The sequence below is a fragment of the Bos javanicus genome, chromosome 13 (genome assembly GCF_032452875.1).
Source record: "Bos javanicus breed banteng chromosome 13, ARS-OSU_banteng_1.0, whole genome shotgun sequence".
Lineage (NCBI taxonomy): Eukaryota > Metazoa > Chordata > Mammalia > Artiodactyla > Bovidae > Bos > Bos javanicus.
Genome location: NC_083880.1, coordinates 11,510,536 through 11,535,678, shown reverse-complemented (window position 1 = coordinate 11,535,678; position 25,143 = coordinate 11,510,536). Strand labels below are relative to the sequence as shown.

Sequence of the window (25,143 nt, the reverse complement as noted above, 5' to 3'; positions counted from 1 at the left end):
GAAGCAAAAACAAAGCGTCTTTTTCAGAGCCATTATTTATGAAGTTAGAAGCAAGGGGAGTCATTTAGAATTCTTTAGTCAATATAGAAAATATGACATTTCCCTCAAGTCTTGGAAATTCAGCTCTCAAAAGATTGTTTATTTTCTCCAGTGTGCCTGGCTTACAATCAGAGTAAGGTGTACCTCTGGGTAATGATGTGATTTGCTTTGAAATGTGGAAGAAAAGGGGGAAAGATACAGCTTTTGTAATTTGTGCAGCTTATCTTCAGGAGATGAAAATACTTAGCACTTCATGAAGAACTTTTTTCTTTCACCTTTTCAGTAATTCATCATAAAGATTTAATTTAATTGGAAATGTGTTGTGTTTTTAAAAAATAGAATAGTTTTCTTTGAAACTCAAAGAAGTATCTTGTCACAACTTGAAGAAATACCATTTTCAAGTCCCTGGGATTTTTATTTCCCCCATGATTATGCATTTCCTAAAGTCCTTTACCTATCTAAAAATCTGCCCTCTCCATTTTCCTAACGAATTTTACTTCTATAATCAAGATAATGATTTATGGGGAGAAATATCATGCCATAAATTCACAAATTAGTGACCTCAGGATTATCCAAGTGTAGAATATGATTTACAGAGAAGGCAATGGCACACCACTCCAGTATTCTTGCCTGGAAAATCCCATGGATGGAGGAGCCTGGTAGGCTGCAGTCCATGGGGTCGCTAAGAGTCGGACACGAGAAACTTCACTTTCACTTTTCACTTTCATGCATTGGAGAAGGAAACGGCACCCCACTCCAGTGTTCTAGCCTGGAGAATCCCAGGGATGGGGGAGCCTGGTGGGCTGCCGTCTATGGGGTTGCACAGAGTCAGACACGACTGAAGTGACTTAGCAGCAGCAGAATATGATTTAAGCATTCAGATACATAGGCATACAGTTTAAAATATATCTGGAAAGGTGCAAAGAATTTGTATGCTTCGAGAGAAACCGTTGAGGATCTTTCTGCATAGGCTTGCATAGAAACTCAGAGGACTACATTATAAAGGAGGAAAGGAACAGTATTTTTCCCCTACACTGAGTGGAAGGTCATTGGAGAACATCATTTACTTGGTGCATCTGCAGCATAGGGGAGAATCCAAGGAGAGCCTCAGGTAATGGTGATCATCAAACTGCCTTGGGCATCATTTAGTGCCAAACATTGTTAGGAATGGAGACACAGAAGAGAACAACTTAGGAGTTCTGCTCACATATAGGGAAGCACACAAAAGGCCACAAATGGCATGTGTGCATAAGGCAATAGAGGTGTGAGTCAAGTGTGTGAGCCTCAGAATGACGGCCTCATTCTGTCTGCTGGGAAGACAATTAAGAAAGCCTTCAAAGATAAGGAAATATATCAACTAGGCCCTTTAAAAATATAAACAGAGTTTTGCCAAGCAGAAAGAAAAAGGAATGGTATTCAAGAAAGAGAGGAGATGGGTGGACTGGAACCCACCTCAAGAGGTATGAAAGGACATGGGTGTATTTGGGAAATGCCAGCTGACCTTTGTGGTTGAGTGGAGATGATGCGTGCATGGTGGGGCATGTTTTTGCTGGGGAGGATGGCTTAGTGGTGGAGGAGTTTGCAGGTTGGGGTCAAATTGCAGAGAGCTTTGAATGTCATGGAAGTGAAAGTATTGGTCACTCAGTTGTGTCTGATTCTTTGTAACCCCATGGACTGTAGCCTGCCAGGCTCCTCTGTGCATATAATTCTCCAGGCAAGAATTCTGGAGTGGGTTGCCATTTCCTTCTCCAGGTGATCTTCCAACTCAGAGATCAAACCTAGATCTCTTGCATTGCAGGCAGATTCTTTACCGTCTGAGCCACCAGAAAGCCCATTGAATGCCATGGAAACTTGCAAAGGAGTTTAACCTTTATGCTGTGTAGACTTGAAGCCTCAGTGTTTTAAGTAGGGTAGTCACATAATCAGATCTTTGCTTTGGAAAAATAATTCCAGGAATAGGTAGAAGATAGTGTGATTGCCTTGAGAATCCCAGGGACGGGGGAGCCTGGTGGGCTGCTGTCTCTGGGGTCACACAGAGTCGGACACGACTGAAGCGACTTAGCAGCAGCAGCAACAGCAGTGGTGGAAAGTAGGCTTACTGAGGCCAGAGGAGCCAGGAGAGAGTCCTGAATGGAATAACTGGAACTCAAAGCAGTGGTGTAGGGATGGAAAGACAGATGGTCATCTGAGAGTCTTGTTAGTGGAAACCTGGATCTACTTGGTGGTGGAAGTGGGAAAGAAATGAGGTTGATTCCTCCAGTTCCATTCTTCTTTCTCAAGGTCGCTTTGGCTATTCGAGGTTTTTTGTATTTCCATACAAATTGTGAAATTATTTGTTCTAGCTCTGTGAAGAATACTGTTGGTAGCTTGATAGGGATTGCATTGAATCTATAAATTGCTTTGGGTAGTATACTCATTTTCACTATATTGATTCTTCCAATCCATGAACATGGTATATTTCTCCATCTATTAGTGTCCTCTTTGATTTCTTTCACCAGTGTTTTATAGTTTTCTATGTATAGGTCTTTAGTTTCTTTAGGTAGATATATTCCTAAGTATTTTATTCTTTCCGTTGCAATGGTGAATGGAATTGTTTCCTTAATTTCTCTTTCTGTTTTTTCATTATTAGTGTATAGGAATGCAAGGGATTTCTGTGTGTTGATTTTATATCCTGCAACTTTACTATAGTCATTGATTAGTTCTAGTAATTTTCTGGTGGAGTCTTTAAGGTTTTCTATGTAGCAGATCATGTCATCTGCAAATAGTGAGAGTTTTACTTCTTCTTTTCCAATTTGGATTCCTTTTATTTCTTTTTCTGCTCTGATTGCTGTGGCCAAAACTTCCAAAATTATGTTGAATAGTAATGGTGAAAGTGGGCACCCTTGTCTTGTTCCTGACTTTAGAGGAAATGCTTTCAATTTTTCACCATTGAGGATAATGTTTGCTGTGGGTTTGTCATATATAGCTTTTATTATGTTGAGGTATGTTCCTTCTATTCCTGCTTTCTGGAGAGTTTTTATCATAAATGGGTGTTGAATTTTGTCAAAGGCTTTCTCTGCATCTACTGAGATAATCATATGGTTTTTATTTTTCAATTTGTTAATGTGGTGTATTACATTGATTGATTTGCGGATATTGAAGAATCCTTGCATCCCTGGGATAAAGCCCACTTGGTCATGGTGTATGATCTTTTTAATGTGTTGTTGGATTCTGATTGCTAGAATTCTGTTAAGGATTTTTGCATCTATGTTCATCAGTGATACTGGCCTGTAGTTTTCTTTTTTTGTGGGATCTTTGTCAGGTTTTGGTATTAGGGTGATGGTGGCCTCATAGAATGAGTTTGGAAGTTTACCTTCCTCTGCAATTTTCTGGAAGAGTTTGAACAGGATAGGTGTTAGCTCTTCTCTAAATTTTTGGTAAAATTCATCTGTGAAGCCGTCTGGACTGGGGCTTTTGCTCTACTACAAAGCCACAGTTATCAAGACAGTATGGTACTGGCACAAAGACAGAAATATAGATCAATGGAACAAAATAGAAAGCCCAGAGATAAATCCATGCACATATGGACACCTTATCTTTGACAAAGGAGGCAAGAATATACAATGGATTAAAGACAATCTCTTTAACAAGTGGTGCTGGGAAATCTGGTCAACCACTTGTAAAAGAATGAAACTAGAACACTTTCTAACACCATACACAAAAATAAACTCAAAATGGATTAAAGATCTCAACGTAAGACCAGAAACTATAAAACTCCTAGAGGAGAACATAGGCAAAACAGTCTCTGACGTACGTCACAGCAGGATCCTTTATGACCCACTTCCCAGAATATTGGAAATAAAAGCAAAAATAAACAAATGGGACCTAATTAACCTTAAAAGCTTCTGCACATCAAAGGAAACTATTAGCAAGGTGAAAAGACAGCCTTCAGAATGGGAGAAAATAATAGCAAATGAAGCAACTGACAAACAACTAATCTCAAAAATATACAAGCAACTCCTCCGGCTCAACTCCAGAAAAATAAATGACCCAATCAAAAAATGGGCCAAAGAACTAAATAGACATTTCTCCAAAGAAGACATACAGAGGGCTAACAAACACATGAAAAGATGCTCAACATCACTCATTATCAGAGAAATGCAAATCAAAACCACTATGAGGTACCATTTCACACCAGTCAGAATGGCTGCGATCCAAAAGTTTACAAATAATAAATGTTGGAGAGGGTGTGGAGAAAAGGGAACCCTTTTACACTGTTGGTAGGAATGCAAACTAGTACAGCCACTATGGAGAACAGTGTGGAGATTCCTTAAAAAACTGGAAATAGAACTGCCTTATGATCCAGCAATCCCACTGCTTGGCATACACACTGAGGAAACCAGAAGGGAAAGAGACACGTGTACCCCAATGTTCATCGCAGCACTGTTTATAATAGCCAGGCCATGGAAGCAACCTAGATGTCCATCAGCAGATGAATGGATAAAGAAAGCAGTGGTACATATACACAATGGAGTATTACTCACCCATTAAAAAGAAAACATTTGAATCAGTTCTAATGAGATGGATGAAACTGGAGCCTATTATACAGAGTGAAGTAAGCCAGAAGGAAAAACACCAATACAGTATAATAAGGCATATATATGGAATTTAGAAAGATGGTAACAATAACCCTGTGTACGAGACAGCAAAAGAGACACTGATGTATAGAACAGTCTTATGGACTCTATGGGAGAGGGAGAGGGTGGGAAGATTTGGGAGAATGGCATTGAAACATGTAAAATATCATGTATGAAATGAGATGCCAGTCCAGGTTCGATGCACGATACTGCATGCTTGGGGCTAGTGCACTGGGACAACCCAGAGGGATGGTATGGGGAGGGAGGAGGGAGGAGGGTTCAGGATGGGGAACACATGTATACCTGTGGCGGATTCATTTTGATATTTGGCAAAACTAATAAAATTATGTAAAGTTTAAAAATAAAATTAAAAAAAAAATGAGGTTGAGTTCTAGGCTGGTTTCCTAGATCTACAGAAATGAGAGTGGGTATAAGAGATAGAAGTTTGGGGAAGAAGATACTAGGACCCTAGTGGGCAGCTGGAAAGATGAGATTTGCACATGAGATGAGATGAGGGAGGTTACAATTTAGATCAAGGTTAGGGGGCCATGAGGAGATAGGTGGTGGTGTGGAAACAGGAAACACCCCCAGATTTTCCAGGGGAGGGCGTAGACTAGGATAAAGGCTGGGCTGAGGATGGGACTTAGGGGATCGCTGACATTTGATAAGAGGAGGAACAGGTGGCCCTGAGAGAAGTTGGATGTATAGATGGGAGGAGAGAGCTGTCATAGAACCAGGAAGGAGGGAGTTTTAGGAAGGAGGCTACCGCCGTCAGAGGTCACACAAGAGACCAATAGGATGAGGAGCAGGAGAGCCCTGGGTTAGCACTTGGTCGACCCTTGCCACCTCCCAGTGGCCAGCGCTCCTGGTTCTAGTCAAGGGTGACAAAAGGAGGAGTCAGATCATGGAGGGAGGACAAGGGGGTGCCAGCCAGGAGCGGCCCCCACACAGACCACCAGTTCAAGCTTCAGGTGTGGCTCAGTCTGGCTGGAAGGCTCTCCCGCCCAGTATGAAATGCCCAGCACTTGTATCTTACAGCTGTGGAGCGCGACCTGCTCTGACCTCCCTGTATTTTGTATAACTTGGTAACTCTCAGTCCCTACTTGCGTTCTTAGGAATTTATTTCCCTGGGTTGTCTGGAGACTTTCTGGCTCTCAGATCATTTTTCTTGCTGTCTTCCTTCCTGTGACCAGCCCCTTGCCAGCCTTCCTCTCTCTCCCTGTCTCCCTCTCCTTCCCCCCTACTGCACACAAGCAGACACATGCCTGACTTTGTTGTGTAATTACACTGAAAGTGCCCCCACTCTTCATTCAGGAGTTTCTGCTTCTGATATTTTTAATTAGCTTTCTTGGAATGGGAAAGTGTCTTCCAGTGATTTATGTTTATTGTAGGAACAATAGCAATTTATGCTTATCTTATATCCCCTGAAGACCAGTGAGCTCGGTCTTTGGAAAGCTTAAAGCTGGATAGATGCACACCATTTGGCTCAGCGAGGCCGTGAGGTGGGTTTGCACCCTCGGGGCGGGAGGACAGGAGACAGCTCACCGAAAGGCAGTGTCTGACCCTCCCCTCTTGTGGGGCAGGCTCCCTGCTAGCAGCCTAGCAGAGTGTCTTGAAAAGGACCTGGGGAAGGTTAGGAAACCTGCGTTTTCCTTTTTGACCCTTATCACCTGGGCCTCAGTATCTTCCTCTGCAAAACAGAGGACAGTAACTTCCTGTGTACTTCTTGGGTTGCCGTATGAATTGGATTCATTGAAATGGGCCAAAGCACTTTGTAAATGTCAAGTGGTATGTAACATCCAGTGCCTCCAGTTATTCATATAACTTCTTTCTCCTTTAGAGAGGTAATGAGTGAAAAGGCTTATCAAATTTTTCCAACATAACCATTTTTTAAGAATCAATTTTTATTCGAGTTCCTTTACCAAGCTGTGTTAGTTTCGGCTGTACAGCTATACATATACATGGGCTTCCCAGGTGGCGCTAGTGGTAAAGAACCCGCCTGCCCAAGCAGGAGACCTAAGAGACACGGGTTCCATCCCTGAGTCGGGAAGATCCCCTGGAGGAGGGCATGGCAACTCACTTCAGTATTCTTTCCTGGAGAATTCCGTGGACAGAGGAGCCTGGCAGCCTATAGTCCATGGGGTTGCAGAGTCGGACATGACAGAAGTGACTTAGCACACATATGTATACATACATCCCCTCTGTTTTGAATTTCCTCCCCATTTAGGCTACCACAGAGCACCGAGAAGAGTTCGCTGTGCTGCACAGCAGGTTCCCCTTAGCTATCTGCTTTATATATAGCATCAGTAGTATATTTGTGTCAATCCCAATCCCTCCCATCCCCCCTTTCCCCGGGAGCGAGTCCGTAACCCTTCACATTCCTTCTGCCTAGGAACCCTCACTGGGAGGAGAATTCACCTCAGTTCATCCCCAGGCACACACGAGCAGGAAGAGCAGCTGCTGGGTGGAGGAGTCCCTCAAGTTGTTATGAATTGGCTTTTTTGGATGAAAGCCATTGGCAGTGACCAAATGCCACTGGGAATGTCTAATACCATATATCACTCTGATAAATCTGCCCTGGGTTTTATGTATTTCCGTTTCCTAATTGCTGTTCTGGCGGAGTCAAGACGGTGTCTGCATATGCCAGGCATGTGGAGGGTGGGGCAGACTGTGACTTGGCCCGTGACCGTGGGCAGATCTTTGCTCTGACATATTGCACTTGGTTCTTCCGTGGACTGCCTATCTTCTGTCTCTTGGCTTTCTATAATTAGATGCAGGCCTTGAAGACAGACTGCTCTCTCAAGAGTTGGGGTTCAGGAGGAGCACTTGCCCCGAAGACTCACAGTTAATTGCACTGAGTGGTGAATTCCTCCCACTGGAAAGGACTTAAAATCTGTCTATCAGTCTGTCTTTGCTCCGGGACAGATGCCTAGCCCTGTCAGGTGGCACAGGATGGGGAGAGAAAAGTCCGCTCTTGCTTAGGCATCTGTTGTTTCTTTAAATTAATTTTTATTGGAGTTTAGTTGGTTTACAGTGTTGTGTTAATTTCAGGTACACAGCAGAGTGAATCAGTTAAGCATATACCTGTATACACTCTTCTTGGATTCTTTTCCCATAAACGCCATTACGGAGTATTGAGTAGAGTTCCCTGTGTTGTGCAGAAGGTCTGTATTATCTGTTTTATATATAGTCGTGTATATGTGTCAGTCCCAATCTGCCAGTTTTTCCCCATGCCCCCTTTTCCCCCTTGGTAACCACAAGTTTTCTACATCTGTGACTCTTTCTCTTTTGTAAATAGGTTCATTTGTGCATTTTTTTCAGATTTCACACTAAGCAGTATCACGTGATGTGAGTCTTTCTCTGTCTGACTTGCTTCACTCAGTATGATGATCTCTAGGTCCATCTCTGTTGCTGCAAATGGCATTATTTTGCTCTTTTCTGTGGCTGAGTAGTGTTCCACTGTGTATATGTACCCCATCTTCTTTATCCATTCATCCATTGCTTAGGCATCTCTTTGACGTTGACTGAAGAACAAAGGCCCCAAGGCACCAGTGTTGGGATGACATTGGTCCTTCTAGTAGCTTCTTTTGATGCAGGAGAGCTTGTCTCTGATCATAATTGTTTAGCAGCTGTGTTTAGTGTTTCTCAAAGGAAATAGGAGTTGCCCCTGAAAGTCTGGAGACCAAGAATGACTCAGTGACTTTCTGTGGCCTGCACAAAACCCATGTTACTGAGATCTGCAGCAGACAATGAAGGTGTCTGTTTTTGTTTGAGTCATTAGGGAAGTTGTGTCCCCTCCCGAGAGTGGCACCCAGAGGTTTTCTGCTGGAGATAGAGAAGGTGGCAGGTGGAGGGACAAGGCAGCCTCTGGGGATCATGGACCACCTCTCAGGAGATAGGTAATCTCTGGGCCTGAATGTTCTGGTTACATTTTCAGTTTGGGGCTCTGACCTCACAGAGAAAGATTTATGTTTTCAGGCAGGAAAGTCTCCCTGACTCAGGGCATCATGTTTGTTTTTGTTTGTTTGACTTAAAAGAGAAATAAGCTGCTCACTGCAGCCATGCACAGCCCTACCAATTAATTAACCCGTGTCAATACCACACATTGTACACATTAATTACACTTTTACCTATCTGTGAGAATTAATTACAGGTTTGCGAAGTGCTCTGAAATTTTCTTGGGACTGAAAGGGCCTGGGAGGAATGTAGACATTTGAATATTACCCTCTTGTCTGCTTGGGGTTGGGGGTGCCGACAGCTTCAGATGGGTGCAATCTTTTCTGCAGGAACCTTCCTGGAGCATTCCTGTAACTCCTGAATTATCACTGCTTGGTTGTTCTCAGAGTGGGAGGTGACAGGGGGAGGTGGCCACACCCACGTGGACATCCCCGTGTCCCTTTGCAAGCGGTCACCCTTGCCTCTGTTTACTCTTTGCATAAAGACGTTTGGTTGGCTTAAAAAAAAATCACCAGGGATCATTTTTATTGTTGCTATTACTCTTGATTTTGGAAGTGGGATCAAAGGACCTGTCAGGAGTCCCCAGATCTTCTCAATCTAATCTGCTTCTTTTTCTCCCTCTTTGTTCACAGTGGGGCATTTTCGGAAGTGGTCTTAGCTGAAGAGAAGGCAACTGGAAAACTCTTTGCGGTCAAGTGTATCCCCAAGAAGGCGCTGAAGGGCAAAGAAAGCAGCATTGAGAATGAGATCGCCGTCCTGAGAAAGTGAGTGCAGGAGGACAGCCTCCCCACCCCCTCACCGGGGGTCATGCTAAGATGATGGGGTCTCTGATGCAAGGGAAGGAGGAGGCTACAGGGAGCTGCATGCTCAGTGGCTAGAGAGGGCGACCAGGACGCTGACCTGCAGTGAGGAGTGGGCTTGTTAATCCTGACTGCTGTTTATATGGGGCGTCCAGAGCACTTTCCATACTGTATTTCATCTCCTAATGTTTGTGGCAGTCATTTGAGGTCATTATTCTTTCCAAAGAACAGAGCAGTCAGATGGACTTGGATTTGAACTGAGACCCCGCCACTCCCTCCAGCTAGGTGACCTTGGGCTGTTTCTGAGCTCTGCACCTCCTCCATAAACTGGAGTTAATAACATCCCCTGGGTGTTCTCAGGATTAAGTGAGATGGTGCTTAGCAAGTATCTGTGCAGTGCCTGCTGCAGAGTACGTGGTCAGTGAAAGGGCAGCTGCCACTGTGCCCAGTACTATTATTGATTTCTTGTTGTTGGTGCTTTATTTTGTAAGAAGGAGGTGAAGCTCAGAGATGAAAGTCACTTGTCCCTTGCCTTGCAGCTCAGATGTGGCACAGCCCGGGAGGTCAGCCCCACCAGTGTGATTTCCAGTCTTTGGTGGGCCTCTTGCTCTTGCCACTCACCTGGCACCTGGCACCCAGCAAGTTCCAGAGCTCACTGGGTACCTGCTTTACCTCTTCACTGAGTTTGGTTTTGCTCCCCACGTAATAGAACCTGGATGGGGTTTCTGGACCCAGTTCCAACATGCATGGCTTTTCCCTCACCAGCAAGCAGTTCTGTTGCCATCAGGGTGTCCAAGAGTTCAACTCAATTCTGACACTGTCCACCTGGAGACAGAGTCCGATCCCGCAGGTGAAGGGCTCAGTCCCACAAGACCACCCCCCGTCAGGCTGCTGTCTGAAGCTTGCGTGTTACCTGTACTTCTGACCGACTGCAAATCAGAGGCTCCCACGACCCCTTCCTGGGCATTCATCAGTTTGCTAGAATGGCTCGCGGAACTCAGGAAAACCCGTTTACTCACTGAACGGCCGAATTATTATGAAAGGATCTTAAAGGATGTGAACCAAGAACCAGATGAAGAGATACACACGGCAGGGTCCCAAACAAAGAGGCTTCTGTCCTCCTGAAGCGTGAGGCCAGGGTGGCACACAGAAGCATTCTGGTTCCCCAGTGTGGAAGCTCTCCAAAAAGGGACAAAAACTTGTCCTTTAGGGCTTTTATGGAGGCTTCATTATATAGTTGTGATTGATAAAATCATCGGCCATTGGTGACTGATTCAACCTCCAGCCCCTCTCCTCTCCCTGGAAATCTGGGGGATGGGATGAAAGCCCCAACCCTCTAGTCACATGGTTGATTCTCCTGGCAGCTAGCCTCCGGCCTGGGCTTCCCTGGTGGCTCAGATGGTAAAGATTCTGTCTGCGATCCGGGAGACCCAGGTTTGATTGCTGGGTTGGAAAGATCCCCTGGAGAAGGGAAAGTCAACGCACTCCAGTATTCTTGCCTGGAGAATTCCATGGACAGAGAAGCCTCGCTGGCTACCGTCCATGAGGTTGCAAAGAGTCAGACATGACTGAGTGACTAACACACACACACACACATAGCCTCCAGCCTGGTGCTTCTAAAAGTCACCTCATTCACATAACAAAGGCACCTTTGTCTCACACTTAGGAAATTCCAAGAGTTTTATGAGCTGAAGTTGGGACCTGTGGACAAGACCAAATGTATATATGAGAAATATATTTTGGTCAACTCAGTGACCAAATGTATATTTCTTACATGTGTGCTAAGTTGCTTCAGTTGTATCCAACTCTTTGTGACCCCATGGACTGTAGCCTTCCAGGCTCCTCTGTCCATGGGATTCTCCAGGCAAGAATACTGGAGTGGGTTGCCTTTCCCTTCTTCAGAGGATCTTCCCGACCCAGGGATCGAACCCAGGTCTCTTATGTCTCCTGCGTTGGCAAGTGGGTTCTTTGCCATTAGTGCCACCTGGGAAGCCCTATCCCAGCATCTCAGAACTAAGTCAGAGTAATGCCTCCAGATCAAAGGTGCCGAGAACCGTTCTGATGTGGTTGAATCCTCCCAAAAGATGGTCTCCCATTAGCATGGTGTCGAGGCCTCTCCCCTCATTTTCACGGTCAAGCCATTCCCCCTGTGTCTCCCAAGGTTTGAGGAAACAAACTTTTATATGAGACCTGCTTTTGTGTGAGTGGAGTGTATCCAAGCATTGTGCTATGAAGTTTTTAAGCTCTCCTATTAGCAAAAGATGCTAGAAGTATCCTTGAAATTTGGGGGATTTGGAATCAGCACAGAGCAAGAATCCCTGTACAGATAAGTGAAACAGAATGGGAACAAGCCTTACTGGGTCTCAAAGTGTCACACTGTCTGGGTTTTGCTGAATAAACTCTCCCACTTGTGTGTCTTGGGGACCAACTGTGCCCACTGAACGATGCTTTGTTGCCATCAGTACAAGCCCAGCGCCACCGAGGTGGTCAGGATCTTCCTGTCCTTTCAGCATATGTGACGTGTGTTCTGGAACAAATGGATCTCGATAGTACTTTTTATTACAAGCGTTTTCTCTTATTTGTTTGGTCTCTTAGAGACCTGAAGAGTTTCATGTTTTCCTGTGAGGACTGCATGAAATAATTCTGTGGCAAAGAATTTGGGAAAACAAATTTCTCTACGTACATTAGCATCAAGCAGGAAAACACTATGTTAATGAAACACTTATTTAAATTGCCCATTTTCCAATGTGAAATCAGCACCCGGAGAAGAGGGATTTGGCTGTGTATTAAGTTGCAGCCACGTTGCAGATATTTGGCATTTTAGATGGAAATCTGGGTGGGCTCAGAGCCTTCCAGAGGTTCTGCCTTGGGCACAAGGGCTGCCTGTTGCTGAATCAGCGATGGGTGTCTTTATTTTGGGTGTCTCCCTCATGAGCTTAGAAGCCACAAAACCAAGGAGGTCAGGTTTTATTTTTGGTGATATTTTCTGTCTCCTTGGGCAAGGGCAGCAGATGCAAACTTCATAAACCAGTCTTGGCTCGTGTCTTGGTCTTTCTGCCGTAAGTAGTGCCTCCACCCTGTGGCTCCCTCAAATGATACGCACTTCCAGCAACAGGGCGGTTCAAGCAAGGGAGGACCAGGGATTGGGAATCACTTATTTTGATAGTTCTCAGTCTCTGCTACTGGGGTGCCTTGAAGTGTGACCCTTCTTTGAGGAATGGAAAACCAGTGATTTCTCAGGGGATAAAATGGGCTATATCTCCTATATGGGTTTTGGTCCCTGTGAATGATTTACAAGTAGAATAAGAGGCTGTCACATGTCATAAGCAGTCGAAAGCAAAGTATAATATATTAGTTGTAGAAAAGATAGTTTTGGAACTGCTATCAAGAGCCACCATTGAAGCATTCATTCATTTCACTGATGTTTGTGAAATTCCTGTGCATCAGTTGGCACTGCTAGGTGCTGAGATTGAAAATCCAAGATACAATCCTTGTCTTCCAGGAGCTAGGTAAGTGCAATGACATTGTAGATACTGTATGAGAGGTCTTACCAGGGATTTAAGATAGGGGCTTCCCATTTCTCCCTTTGGGGTTGGGTGTGAGAGAAGGCTTCCTGGAGGAGGTGCGTCTAGACAGTGAGTATAGTTTGCTAAGGGAAGAAGGGCAGAGGGATATTCCAATCAGGAGGAGGCGGGGTAAACAGAGGAAAGGAGATGGGAGGCGAGCTGGTGTGCTGGGAACTCCACGGAGCCCAGTGGACCAGGCGGAGGGTCCCAGGTGAGATGTGAGGGCCCTGAGGTTGGGGAGGTTGGATCATGGGATGCTGTATATCCCCACTTTATCCTGCAGACAGCGGGGAGCCTTGAAGTGTTTTAATGGAAAGAGCAACGTGATCAGGATTGTTTCGTAAAGATTATTGTCACAGATCGAAGAAAGTGGGGCAAGATTTACTATACGGGGAAGCAGTTAGGCAGCCATTGGAGGCACGGCAGTGCATTAAAATCAGATCTATGCGCTGGGATGCAAGAGGCAAAATGGAATCTCCAGGACTTAGAGATTGGGGAGGAGTTGGGAGACAGTTGAGGGGAGAGTTGAGTCTAGGATAACTTCCAGGCTTCTGATTGGTTAGGTGGGTGGATGGATGATGACCTTGTTAACTGAGATCAGAAATCCAGGAGCAGGAGGGAGGTGGTGAGTTCTGATTCAGACATGCTGGTCTTGGGGGATGGCAGGTTGATGATGGAGATCTGAAGCCCAGCCGTGACCTGGGCTTGCTGAATGTTAAATTTGTCTGAAACCACGTGTTAAAAAATCCTTTGGTCCTCTGTAACTAAATCCTTGAAAATAGGGTTCCAAAGAGGCCTGCATTATTCCAAATTCTGTCATATACCCTGGTCATTGTTATATTTTCAGGCTGTTTTTCATCTAAGGAGGCCCATCTGGGAGACTGCTTGCCCTCCTCTGTGCTGAGTTTATTGCAGGGTGAGAGATTTATGATTTTCATTGGATTAAAGTAATGTAGCTAATATATCCTTAAGGATGTCTCTATTCTTGCCCTGAAAATAGTCCCAAAATGAATCTCCTACTTGATAAGTGGATGTTAAACCAAGCTCAGAGGGAATAAAAAGAGGCAGGCGTCATGGTAGGCAGTTGCTATGTGACATCGAGGGATTCTGTCTGACCGGCAGGAGGCAGGGTCTGTATGGCTCAGCACCAGCCTTCCCTGGAGGAATGGTTAGCTCAGGTCCTGTGAAGGGCGTGTTCTCTGCATTATGGAATATCACAATGTTAGTGTTACCACTGGATTATGGAGCTTATCGTTTCCGTGGTATTATTTACTTAGAGGGCAGGCAGTGCTCAAATCTAATTTCAAGGCAACACATAAAGCATTTATGGAGAAGTAGAAAGGAAAATATACGAACAGCCTGCACTGAAATGACAGATGAAGGGAATGCATAGAGATGGAATATAGGAGACGAGAGAAGCAAAACCGATGTCTTCAGAGTAACCCTTTTCCTAATAGTTGGGGTTACCAAGGCTTGGACTGTTTCAAGAGTTACTGTACTCATGAAACATGGCCCCAGGATTCCATGCTGTTCTAATGGTTACTTTATTGGCTGCAGAGATGATCTTTCTTGGGGGAGAATTCTCGCCTGGGTAGGAATTGCTTTTAAACTGCAAGTACTTCATCGTGGATACACTGGGGAGTCTCAGCTCAGGGTCTCTGCCTTTTTCCCTCTAAATCAGTGTTTCTCAACCCTGATGGCACTTTAAAATCACCCAGGAATCTTTTGCAAACATCCTGACGCCCAGGCTCCAGCCTGACCAATTGAGATAGAATTGGAGGTTATGGTGGCTACTGGGAAATTTTAAAAAGCACCCCATCTCCGTCTCAGGACTCTTACATGCAGCCAAGTCAGTGTTGAGAAGAGCTGCTCAAAGGCTTTGGCCTCATGGTCTCACCTGCCAGGGGGATGAAGATGCTCTTCATGTGCCCAGCAGTATGGAGAAATGTGTAAACATGCATATATGTGCACATACACACGCACACACACACCAGACATAAACATGCACATATGCACGCGCGCACACACACACACCAGATGTAAACATGCATATATGTGCGTGCACACACACACCAGATGTAAACATGCGTGTATGTGTGCACGCACACACCTACCAGATGATGCTTCCTTTAGGTGTGAGGGCTTGTTTAGTGGAGCAAACTCAAATGTGGTCCCTCTTGAAGAGCTGGATTTCATCCTTGGAGGGGAATTGACTCGACCCTGTTATCCCACTCAGTGGGGCGCAGGCACCAGCCACTAGCTGGATTCAGGAGTGAGAACCTGGCTGTTCGAGGGTGGCCGGGTTGTAGGGGCAGTAATGGCCATTCCCAGACTGGAGAGGCTGGCATAAGGCTTGGTCAAGTCAGCAGGACTCTCACTGGCAAGCCTGCCATTCAAAGGGAATCAGGGCTGCTGAAGGCAGCAGACACCAAAGCCCAGGATCTGCTATGGCCAAGGTCAAGGATGGATCGCGGACAGGGCGGTGAGGCTGTCTTCCTGGGAGAGCGTGAGTCAGCACCACAGCCAGGCTCCGGAGGCCTGAGCACTCCTTACAGGAGCTTCATTCCCTGGCTCTCTTGGACTAGACACGTTTCTCTCGGCACAGACTAACTAGAGGCAAGGCAAGCAGCTTGAGCCCCCAAAGGAGAAGACAGCTGGTTTTGAATTAAGTATTAGCCTTCAGAGAAAGGCTTTTCTGTAAATTAACTCATTGAAATCTGGCTTGCTTCTGCTCCTGCAGCTTTGTTCTGACGGCAAGCTGGCCCGTTTGCTTCTTTAAATCACTGCCAAGTGCCGGTTTATTGTGTGTGTCAGAGAAACAGACACTTTAATAGAAATTCATCGATTCAGAGTGAACAAAACCACTTCTCCAGTGACGGAAAATGGCCAAGGTGGTAAAGCTGATACTTGAGTTTCTCAGGCACCAATACAACTTTTTAAGGATCTAATCTGCCTAGAAGATGGTGTTCCGGCACGGAGCGACCTTTCCTGTGGAAACATACTCTCAGAATTAAGGACACAGGCAGGAAGTGTGAAACGGAATGTCTGGAGGCCATGTGATAACAAATAGGGAGGTGGCTCTCTCTCTGTTATGATCCTGGAACCCTTTACTACCCTGAAAAACTTTTGCTGAAAGTTCCCTTAATTTGGGAAAAACTGTGTAATTCCAACAAAACAGGGTGAGGGATGTGGTTCGGTTATTTGGTGGTGGTTATTTTTGTTCCATGTGGCTATGATTAAAGTCACAATCTTGTCAAGCTTGGAGCGTGCACAGGCGGGTGTATCAGCTGCAGGACTCTAGTCGCGTTGGAAAGGTGACACAGCCCTTCTTGGACCTGTTCACTCCAGGCTTAATGAAAGCATCAAACATATGTAAGAGCCAACGCTAGTCCATCTGGCCCTATTGGAGACCGACCTTGGAATCTTGTCAAATTTGGTGCACTTTCTCCTCTTTAACTCTGTACTTCACTTCTCCGTTTCTTCTAGCCTTGTGGATCTGACTGTAAACTCAGCTTTGTCCAAACCACTATTTGCTGGTCATCGTTTATTTCATCCTAACGGTAGGCATGTGTATAAGAAATAAAATTGGCCTCGTGCCAACGTGACTGTACAGCCAAAAGAGGATACATGTGATGCTTCCCAGTGGCTTTCCCATGGTGCTTTTTGTCCAAGGCAGATAATCCAGGAACATTTAAAAAATTTGACTTGAGATCCAGGAGCAGTGAATTTTTATGAGTTCTATCAATTTCTTGGGTATTGCTGTGAATAGGAGGAGACTAGAATTGGTGGTGTTCCTTGCTGCAACAGGGATATTCAGACTAGTCTGGCCAGGAACGGTGGTTTATCTCTCCAGGGACCATGAACCTCTGGAGTGTCTCCCTGCGTGCGTTTTCTGCTTCCCAAGTACCATGTGAAGTGTGGCTCTCATGATCAGACAGACTCTTTCTTAATGCCTCCTTCCAGTTCTATGCACATGAGATTTTAATTGCACATCTGCTGTTGACCCTCTCCACCTTAATTCTGTGAAGTCACTTGCTTGATGGGATCCAGACTCCTTGGTAAACAGCACCCTCCCCTCCACTTTAACATCAGCAGCTTTCACCTCCCCACCCTCCAAGTTCAAGTTCATTCCTCCAAAAGGCACAGATGACTCCTGCATAAATGATCCAGACCCCTGCCTCTCCTCTTTCCTTTCTGCTTCAGTGGGCTGAGCCTCAGTTTGAGACACCCTCTTCTTCAGGGTTTCCCCCAATTGTCCCGCCCTGGGGTGCCCTTCCCTCTGAGACCCCCACGGCACCAGGCTTACCTCTGTCCCCCCTGACTGTGCCTGTGAGGTCCTCTTCCTAAGACCATGGATTTCCAGAGTCCAGCCCAGAACTAAAAGCAAGGTGGGGAGCATCGAGGGGAGGAGTGTGTGAGGGGATTCGGGTGATAAGGAGGGTTAGAAACGCTGGCTGCAGGTGCTGACTCAGTAGAGACTAGAGCAGGGAAGAAACCTCTGCTGATTTCCATGGGCTTTCCATCAGCCAGTGGGGGCAGGGAGCCTTCTAGAAGACGAGCCAGGTTTGAGGGGAAGATGATTCTTCTACAGCAACAGAGTTGACTTAATCTAGTCTGGCTGTTCCTGCCACCTTTTATACTATATATATATGACTCTGTAGATATTTAGAGTATTTGAAGAAACATTGTGTTTTATCACACTTTTAAAAACAGTGTTAGTGATTTGCATGCTTATTTCCATGTGCTGTCTCCCTGTCATCTAATCTGACTGTGTGCTTGGGCAGTTCAACCCTTGTGTGGATTAGTTGGTGGTTTAAATTCCTCTAAATTATTATTATCTTGGCAAGTGTTTTCTCTCTTCTCCAGTCAACTTACTTAGCTAATGATTCATATAAATTTCATTTAAATGATTCCAACATAAGTGTGTGTGTGTGTACACATATATACATACATATCTTATCTGATATTTCAAAAAAAATCAGAAAAGCTTATATTGGAGGATCCTTAGCAACCTGAAAGACTTAAGTACAAGGAATCCTGGGATAAAACCAGTATGGCAAATACAGAAAAAGAAATAAATATACACCAAAAGTTCACTGTTTCTTTTCTGTTAAACTTTAGGTTGTGTCAATTCTATTTTCTACATAGTTGCATCATTGTTTATTTGGATAAATGATTCTAGTGAAGCTTTATTTATGACTGATTATCAGTTTAAACTGATTATAGTTTAAACTCTATAAAGTTTGGTGAATAGACTTTATTTTACATATTTAAAGTCCAAGGGTATCCTTTGGGTGGTTTAATCGGTTACCATTTGAAAGCCATATCACTGACTTTTGTCCTCCAAGTCAGTCTAAGATTGAGATTAGAGTCTTAGGTGACTGGTCTGAAGTTTTTATATATACACTGAAAGAAATAATTTCTAAAATAGCGTGTGTATGTATATGTATACACACACACACACACACATATATGGAATTTGGTAAATGGGATTTAATATTCATTTTTATCTATTTACATTTTTCTTTTATACATATTTAAAAAATAAGGTTGACTACATGATTCAGGCATGAGGTAGGTCTCACTGAGGAATCCCAACAGTCAAGGATATTTATTTGTAAACAAGTTCAGTGGTGTGATGGATGTGGTGTTTTCATTTTTGTTGAAGGTTACTGAACTGATATGCTAAATGTACACATTTATATGTGTATATGTGCATAAATATGGACACATGTATGTATATGTAGATACACATATTTACATATACACTTATACACATTTTAAATACATTTCAGTTTTTGTTTTTTTTTTTTACATCTTTTCACTTAAGAGCAAAAACTTCCTTTTGCTTAATTTAGTCAATATACCTTCAAGGCTGTCAATAATCTGCTGTCTGGGTGCCTAAATAAGATCATAAGGCATAAGAGAAGCCTTTTTAAAATGTTAAAATCTTCCAGTGTTAGGGATTATGCAAATGTTAGGCATTGCTACTCTCATCATGCTATTGTAAGAGTGTGGAATAAATTGGTGGGAGAGCTCAGAGCAGAAATTGTACCCATTTTGTGGAAGGAGAAACTGAAGTGCAGAGACTAATTTGGATGAGATGGAGCTGGGGAGACGTTGTGGAGCTGTTCCCCATCTTTTAGGATCCCCAGCTTGCCCTTCTGTTAGGAAACTGCTTTGGGAACTTTGTTCACTGTAGATGCAGCCCTTGGGAATCAGAAGTCTTATGACTCCCGGGACCTGCCTGACGGTCCAGTGATTAGGACTTCGTGCTTTCATTGCTGAGAGCCTGGGTTCGATCCCTGGTCAGGGAACTAAGATCTCACAAGCCAAATAGCCAAAAAAAGTCTTATGACTCCCAACAAGTAGGAAGAAATAGCAATAGATTTAAAAAGGCAATAGATGTCAATTGATTAAATTAACAGACTGATTAACTCTAAAATCAGAATTCAAGCTTTTGTCTCAACCTTGTAATCTGAAGTCTAGAGCCATACATACCTACCCTTTGAGATCTTAAAAACAAATATTCTACTTTGTCATCATTTAAAAACTAGCTGGGACTTCTAGGAGCCTCGTTTTATGTAATCTTCACTATAAATCTCTGAAGTGGATATTATTATTCACATTTTATAGTTGAGCTGGGACTTATTTAAAAAATTTCCGGAGGCCTCATAAGTAGATAGAGCAGGAAGTCAGACCCAGATCTCTCTGTCTTTCCCATTATGATTTGCTCTGTCTGGTGTTCCCATGTTGTTAAAACAGGGCCACATACTCTTGATGTTGACCGCAGCCCACTACATAGGGGTGCTCATTAATAGTGAAAGGAAGTTATCTCTGTTTTACACTGCCATTAGAGGGACAGTATAAAATATTAGTGAAGACCTCAGAATCAGCCTGAGTTTTCACCTGACTACCCCACTTAGAAGCTGTGGTGGTGGTGGTTGTTTGGTCGCTAGGTCGTGTCCAACTCTTTCCCACCCTGTGGACTGTAGCCTGCCAATCTCCTCTGTCCATGAGATTTCCCAGGCAAGAATACTGTAGTGGGTTGCTGGTTCCCTCTCCAAGGGATCGAATCTTCCCAACACAAGGATCGAACCCGCGTCTCCTGCATTGGCAGGCGGATTCTTTACCACTGAGCTACCGGAGAAGCCCTAGAAGCTGAATGAGCTTGGGCAAACGATTTCAACTTTGTGCCTCCATCATCAGGAAGATGTTGGTCCTTACCTCACATTGTTGTTATGGAGATTAAAGAACTGATGCATACAGAGTGCTTATAACAGCGTCTGGCACGTTGTGTGAGCTCAATGTTTGCTGTTTACATCGTTACATGTATGAGGGACAGTCTGGCTGGACAGTGGAAACGGGAGAAGGTGCCTTCCCAGAAGCCACATCACATGCGTACGGCCTGCCTGTTGGAGCCCACGGAGGCCCTGCTGGCGGAGGACGCACTGCCAGCCACAGGGAGGCGGCTCCCTCATCCAGCGGAGGCCATACCATGGTGCTGATGCCTGGCGTGATTGCAGTTGTCAGGAATACATCAGCTTTACTGTTTCTCTTAAGCTGTGAAGGCAGATACCATTTGTTTCTCTTGCTGTCTTCTTCCCCTAACATGGCAGTCACTGAGCATTAGAACTGGAAGAGGACCTTAGAGGTTTTGGTCCAGTTGTCTTGACCTCCAGATGGAACAACAGGTCAGAGAGGTCAAGCGAGTGGCCCAAGGTCACAGAACAGGCTCATGTGAGTGTGCAGCCAGAGCGATGGTTTCTGGCCTCCTCCTCCAGAACTCTATCCACACACCACGCTGGTTCTCTCGTAGAGCATCCCTTGGGAGAATGCAAGAAAATGACTCCTGCTCATCGGAAAGGTAGCTTTTTTTTTTTTTTTTAATCCCATGTGGCATGCAGGATCTTCCCCAGTCATGCCCCTTGCACTGGGAGCATAGGGTCTTAACCCTGGACCTCCAGGAAGGTCAGTTTTTCCTCATTTTGAAAGGTGCTGTGGTATGTTTACAGAGACTGAAGGTTCTGCCCTGGTACCCTGGCCACATTCCAGTGTAAGATATGGGATCCGGTTCCAGAAAGTCCCCTGGTGGTTTCAGTTATCTGTGCTGTTCTTTCTGCCTCCCCCTCCTGGGTGCTGATGCAGTGATGCTGCAGGCTGCTGCGATTGCTCTCGGGTCCAGCCCACAGCTGCCTCTGGTTCCCTGCAATTTGCTGCAAAGGAACTCAGAGTCTGGGTTAAAGATGAACCTCTGGGAATATTTCCTTCCTGTTTCGGGGGTGTTTGAGGACCCTGTCCTATGTGCCAGCTTCTTGGCAACAGATTGGCGATACTACTTCTCAGAAGCGCAGTAGGAAGAAGCCAGCTCCAGACTGCGGAATGATTAGGGAAATATGGAAAGTGCTGCTGTGGAGGGGTCATAGTCTGAGAGACCCGCCCACCTTCCCCATGTGGCTTAGGAGAGGGAGACGTGCTGAGCACCAGGCTCCGGTCCTGTGCCTGCTTGCACTGTTTGACCCCTCTCTCTGTACCTTTCTGCAGCGTTCTAGAAACAAAGGGAGAGGTGGCTTGTCTCATACTGTCCTGGACATCAGAGTGGGTTTGAGGGACGCGGGTCATTTTGCAGTTGGCCCTGTGGAGGCCGCTGAGGAGCTGACCACCCAGGAAAGGTACTGTTGGAGGGATAAGCCCATCGGTTCAAGTAGCCACAGAATTTTCCTCAATGTCAAGTTGTTATACATTAGTATGTAATTTTTTCTAGGTATAAAAGTAAAATTCCAGAAAGAAGCTGTTACTCAACATTAGATGTTCTTTCTAGTGAGTCTCCTTGCTGCAGAGCAAGGGATAATGTGGCTGTTTCTTTAAAACCAGTGCTTCCCTCCAGTTGAGGGGGTTGGTTTGAATTGTAATTCCATACATCCAGCCCCGATTCCCTCACTGTGGATGTCTGGTGTGTTTGTTGTTGTGTGTGTGTGTGTGTTTGTTTAATCCTGGCAGGGCCCCTCCAGGACAGATCCCCTTGACACAGACCCTGGGAGGTGGCCTGAAAAGATGGCAGAGTAGCAGTTTAGGTGGCATCCCTGTCTTGGGTTGAATATTAGGGGTATCGTCTAGAACGTTAGGCTTCTCTAGCGGCGCAGCAGTAAAGAATCCACCTGCCAGTGCAGGAGACGCAGAAACGAGAGTTCAGTCCCTGAGTCAGGAAGATTGTGAAGAAACGGCTACCCACGCCAGTATTCTTGCCTGGAGAATTCCATGGACAGAGGAGCCTGGTGGGTTACAAGCCATGGGGTCACAAAGAGCCGGACACCACTGAGTACACACACGTTAGAACATTAACACTTGGGAGGCAAATCCCTTTGTGAGCACATCTTTCTGTTTAGCTCCATAACGGTACAGTCCCTGGGGTCACAAAGAGTCAGACACGAAGTAACAACTAAACAACAAAGGAAGCCAACGCTTAGTACTATTGTCAACACAGAGTGGGAGGATTTCTCCTCTGAAGGTCTGACTTCTGGAACAGTGAGTTCACCCTATCACTCCCAGTGGTTGCAGAATGCCCCCCTTTTTTATCATTTTTTTTTCTTTCCTTCTTCTTGCCCTCTTCCCCGACTAGACTTTAAATCATGTTCCTACCTCCTTCGACTGCTATACTTCCTCCCTCAACTCACTTAGCAACTCTTTACAGCACAGCTTCTGCCCAACCGTGCTACTGATGCTCTTTTCCCAAAGAGCTCCAATTAATTTGAGTTGCCAGACATCATAGGCTTTTCAAAGTGTAGATTCCCTTTAATTTTTCAAACCCTGTTGACCAATGCTACCTTGTTAAAATTCTCAGATGGCTTAGTCCATTCAGCTGTTGTAACAAAATACCAGAGGTGGGTGGCTTATAAATGACAGAAATTTATTTCTCAAGAGTTCTGAAGGCTGGGAACTGCTTCCTGGTTCATCATTTCAGTTCAGTTTGCTCAGTCATGTCCAACTCTCTGTGACCCCCCATGAACTGCAGCACGCCAGGCTTCCCTGTCCTTCAGTGTCTCCCAGAGCTTGCTCAAACTCATGTCCATTAAGTTGCTGATGCCATCCAACCATCTCATCCTCTGTCACCCCCTTCTCCTCTTTCCCTCAATCTTTCCCAGCATCAGGGTCTTTTCTCATGAGTCAGCTCTTTGCATCAGGTGGCCAAAGTATTGGAGCTTCAGCTTCAGCATCAGTCCTTCCAAAACATATTCAGGGTTTATTTCCTTCAAGATTGGCTGATTTGATCTCTCTGCTGTTCATGGGACTCTCAAGAGTGTTCTCCAGCACCACAGTTCGGAAGCATCAATTCTTTGACGCTCAGGAAAAGAACCAGCCTTGTTTTCCTGGTTTATAGATGGCATCTTTTTGCTCAGATGGTGGGGTCATTTAGAAAGGTGTCCACGCTAAGCTTTTTCTCCTGTGTCTCCCTTGGGAGTTTTTTCCCTTGAGCAGAGAATCCAGGGATCCCACCTTTTTTATGGAGGCAAAGTTGTCCTGTGAAACCACAGAGGGTCTTTGGGCTGAGCTAGAATTCCTCAGGGAGGGGATCCTGAAGGTTTAGTTCTCTATATATAGTGTCAAAGAGAGACTGGAGCCTTCTGGGGCCAGCCACTTGCCTCCCAGGTCACAGTGTTCAGTATGCAAAGCTAGTGACTCCACAAGTGTTGAATTAGCTGCACATTAAGCCCTCTGAGAACCCTGGTTCAGATGATGGTGGAAAATGTACTTTGTATGCAGAAGCCTTACTGTTCAAACACGGCTTGTTAGCCAGCTCAAATTTCACTTTGTACTTGAAAAATAGAATGTAAATCATAACGAAATGACTATATCATTTAGGCCCCACTGGAGAGGAAAACAAGAGCCATGGGATACTGTGTCTGCTTACCTGGGTACCAGCCTAGGGAGGATGCAAGAGTGCTTGGGAAGGTTCCACCAGTAGCCACAGGAATGGCCAGAGGAGAAAGAGAAGCAATGGCTATTATTATTTTACCTATAGAAATTTGACAGCTGACATCCATTTACGTATATTTATTATTTGAGTGGCTAGCATTCTGTGAGGGCATTGTGCTTTTTGTTAAGTTCAAAGACGATGCTGTTTCCCAGTAGGACTCTTAGATTTTTATCTGACATTGTCAATAGTTGTCAGTCATTCTGAATATCTCCATGTTCCTGATATACTCCATGCTTTGGGATTTCTCATTTAGGTAACATCTCCTATTTGTTTTTATTTTTCCAGAGACTGCATGAGTGTGATTGTACTAACTAGATGTAGAATAATCAGAACGTTATGATGGCAGAGTAGCTGTCAGCACTCGGGCCTGGTGACTGTGTGATTTCCGTGGAAACAATGTCTGTCCTCCTGGGAGCACACTCGGGAATGGTGACTGTGTGATTTCCATGGAAACAGTGTCTGTCCTCCTGGGAGCACCTCTTTCCCTTTTCGTCTCTCCGTTTGTGGAGAGCAGAAAGCTGAGCTCGACTTATCTCAGGTTCTTATTGATACCTTGTGAGTGTAGATTCTTAAACTGATGCTGAACCATAAGATTTATGCCAGTAAATAAAAAGCTATCAGAAGGAAGAGGCTTCTACCAGGTATATTGCTCTTATTTGGAAAAGTGGCAATAAATTTTAAGGGAGTATTAAGAATGAGTAACATGTCAGGAAGAAGAAATTGAATTTCCTTCAGCAGAAGCCTAGAGGCTGTTGTTCAAGAAGTAAGCCATGCATGTGAAAGAACTTGGAGATGATAATGATGGTGGTGGTGGTGAGGCGGAGGAGGCTGAGCAGGAGGAGGCTGTTGAGGACGAGGATGGTGGGGATGATGATGGTTATGACCAGAAGGATGGTGCTGATGAAGGTGAGGAGGAGGATGGGGATGAAGATGATGGTAATGGTGAGGAGGATGGTGTGGAGGAGGAGGATGGAGGTGGGATAATGATGATGGTGGCAGCATGTCCACTGCTGGGCACTCATATACCTGTTCCCATGCACATTTGTCTCCAGACTTAACAGCAGTACCATCAGCCAGGTATTGAATCTCCATTTGACTGATGCAGAAACTGAGACTCAGAAAGTTTCAGTAGCTGCCTAAAACTGAGATTAAAATCTAGATCTCTTTAGAATCTAAGCCTTTTTGGGTAT

At 44.9% G+C, this 25,143-nt stretch overlaps 1 protein-coding gene across 2 annotated transcripts in view; it reads left to right on the top strand.

The window, feature by feature from the left end:
* The window catches only part of CAMK1D (calcium/calmodulin dependent protein kinase ID), a 401,474-nt gene that overhangs the window by 151,485 nt on the left and 224,846 nt on the right, over nucleotides 1–25,143 (top strand). For both annotated transcript variants that reach the window (XM_061435695.1, XM_061435696.1), the window contains exon 2: nucleotides 9,245–9,376. In XM_061435695.1, the coding sequence (XP_061291679.1) occupies nucleotides 9,245–9,376 (132 nt within the window). The remainder of the gene's footprint in view (nucleotides 1–9,244; nucleotides 9,377–25,143) is intronic.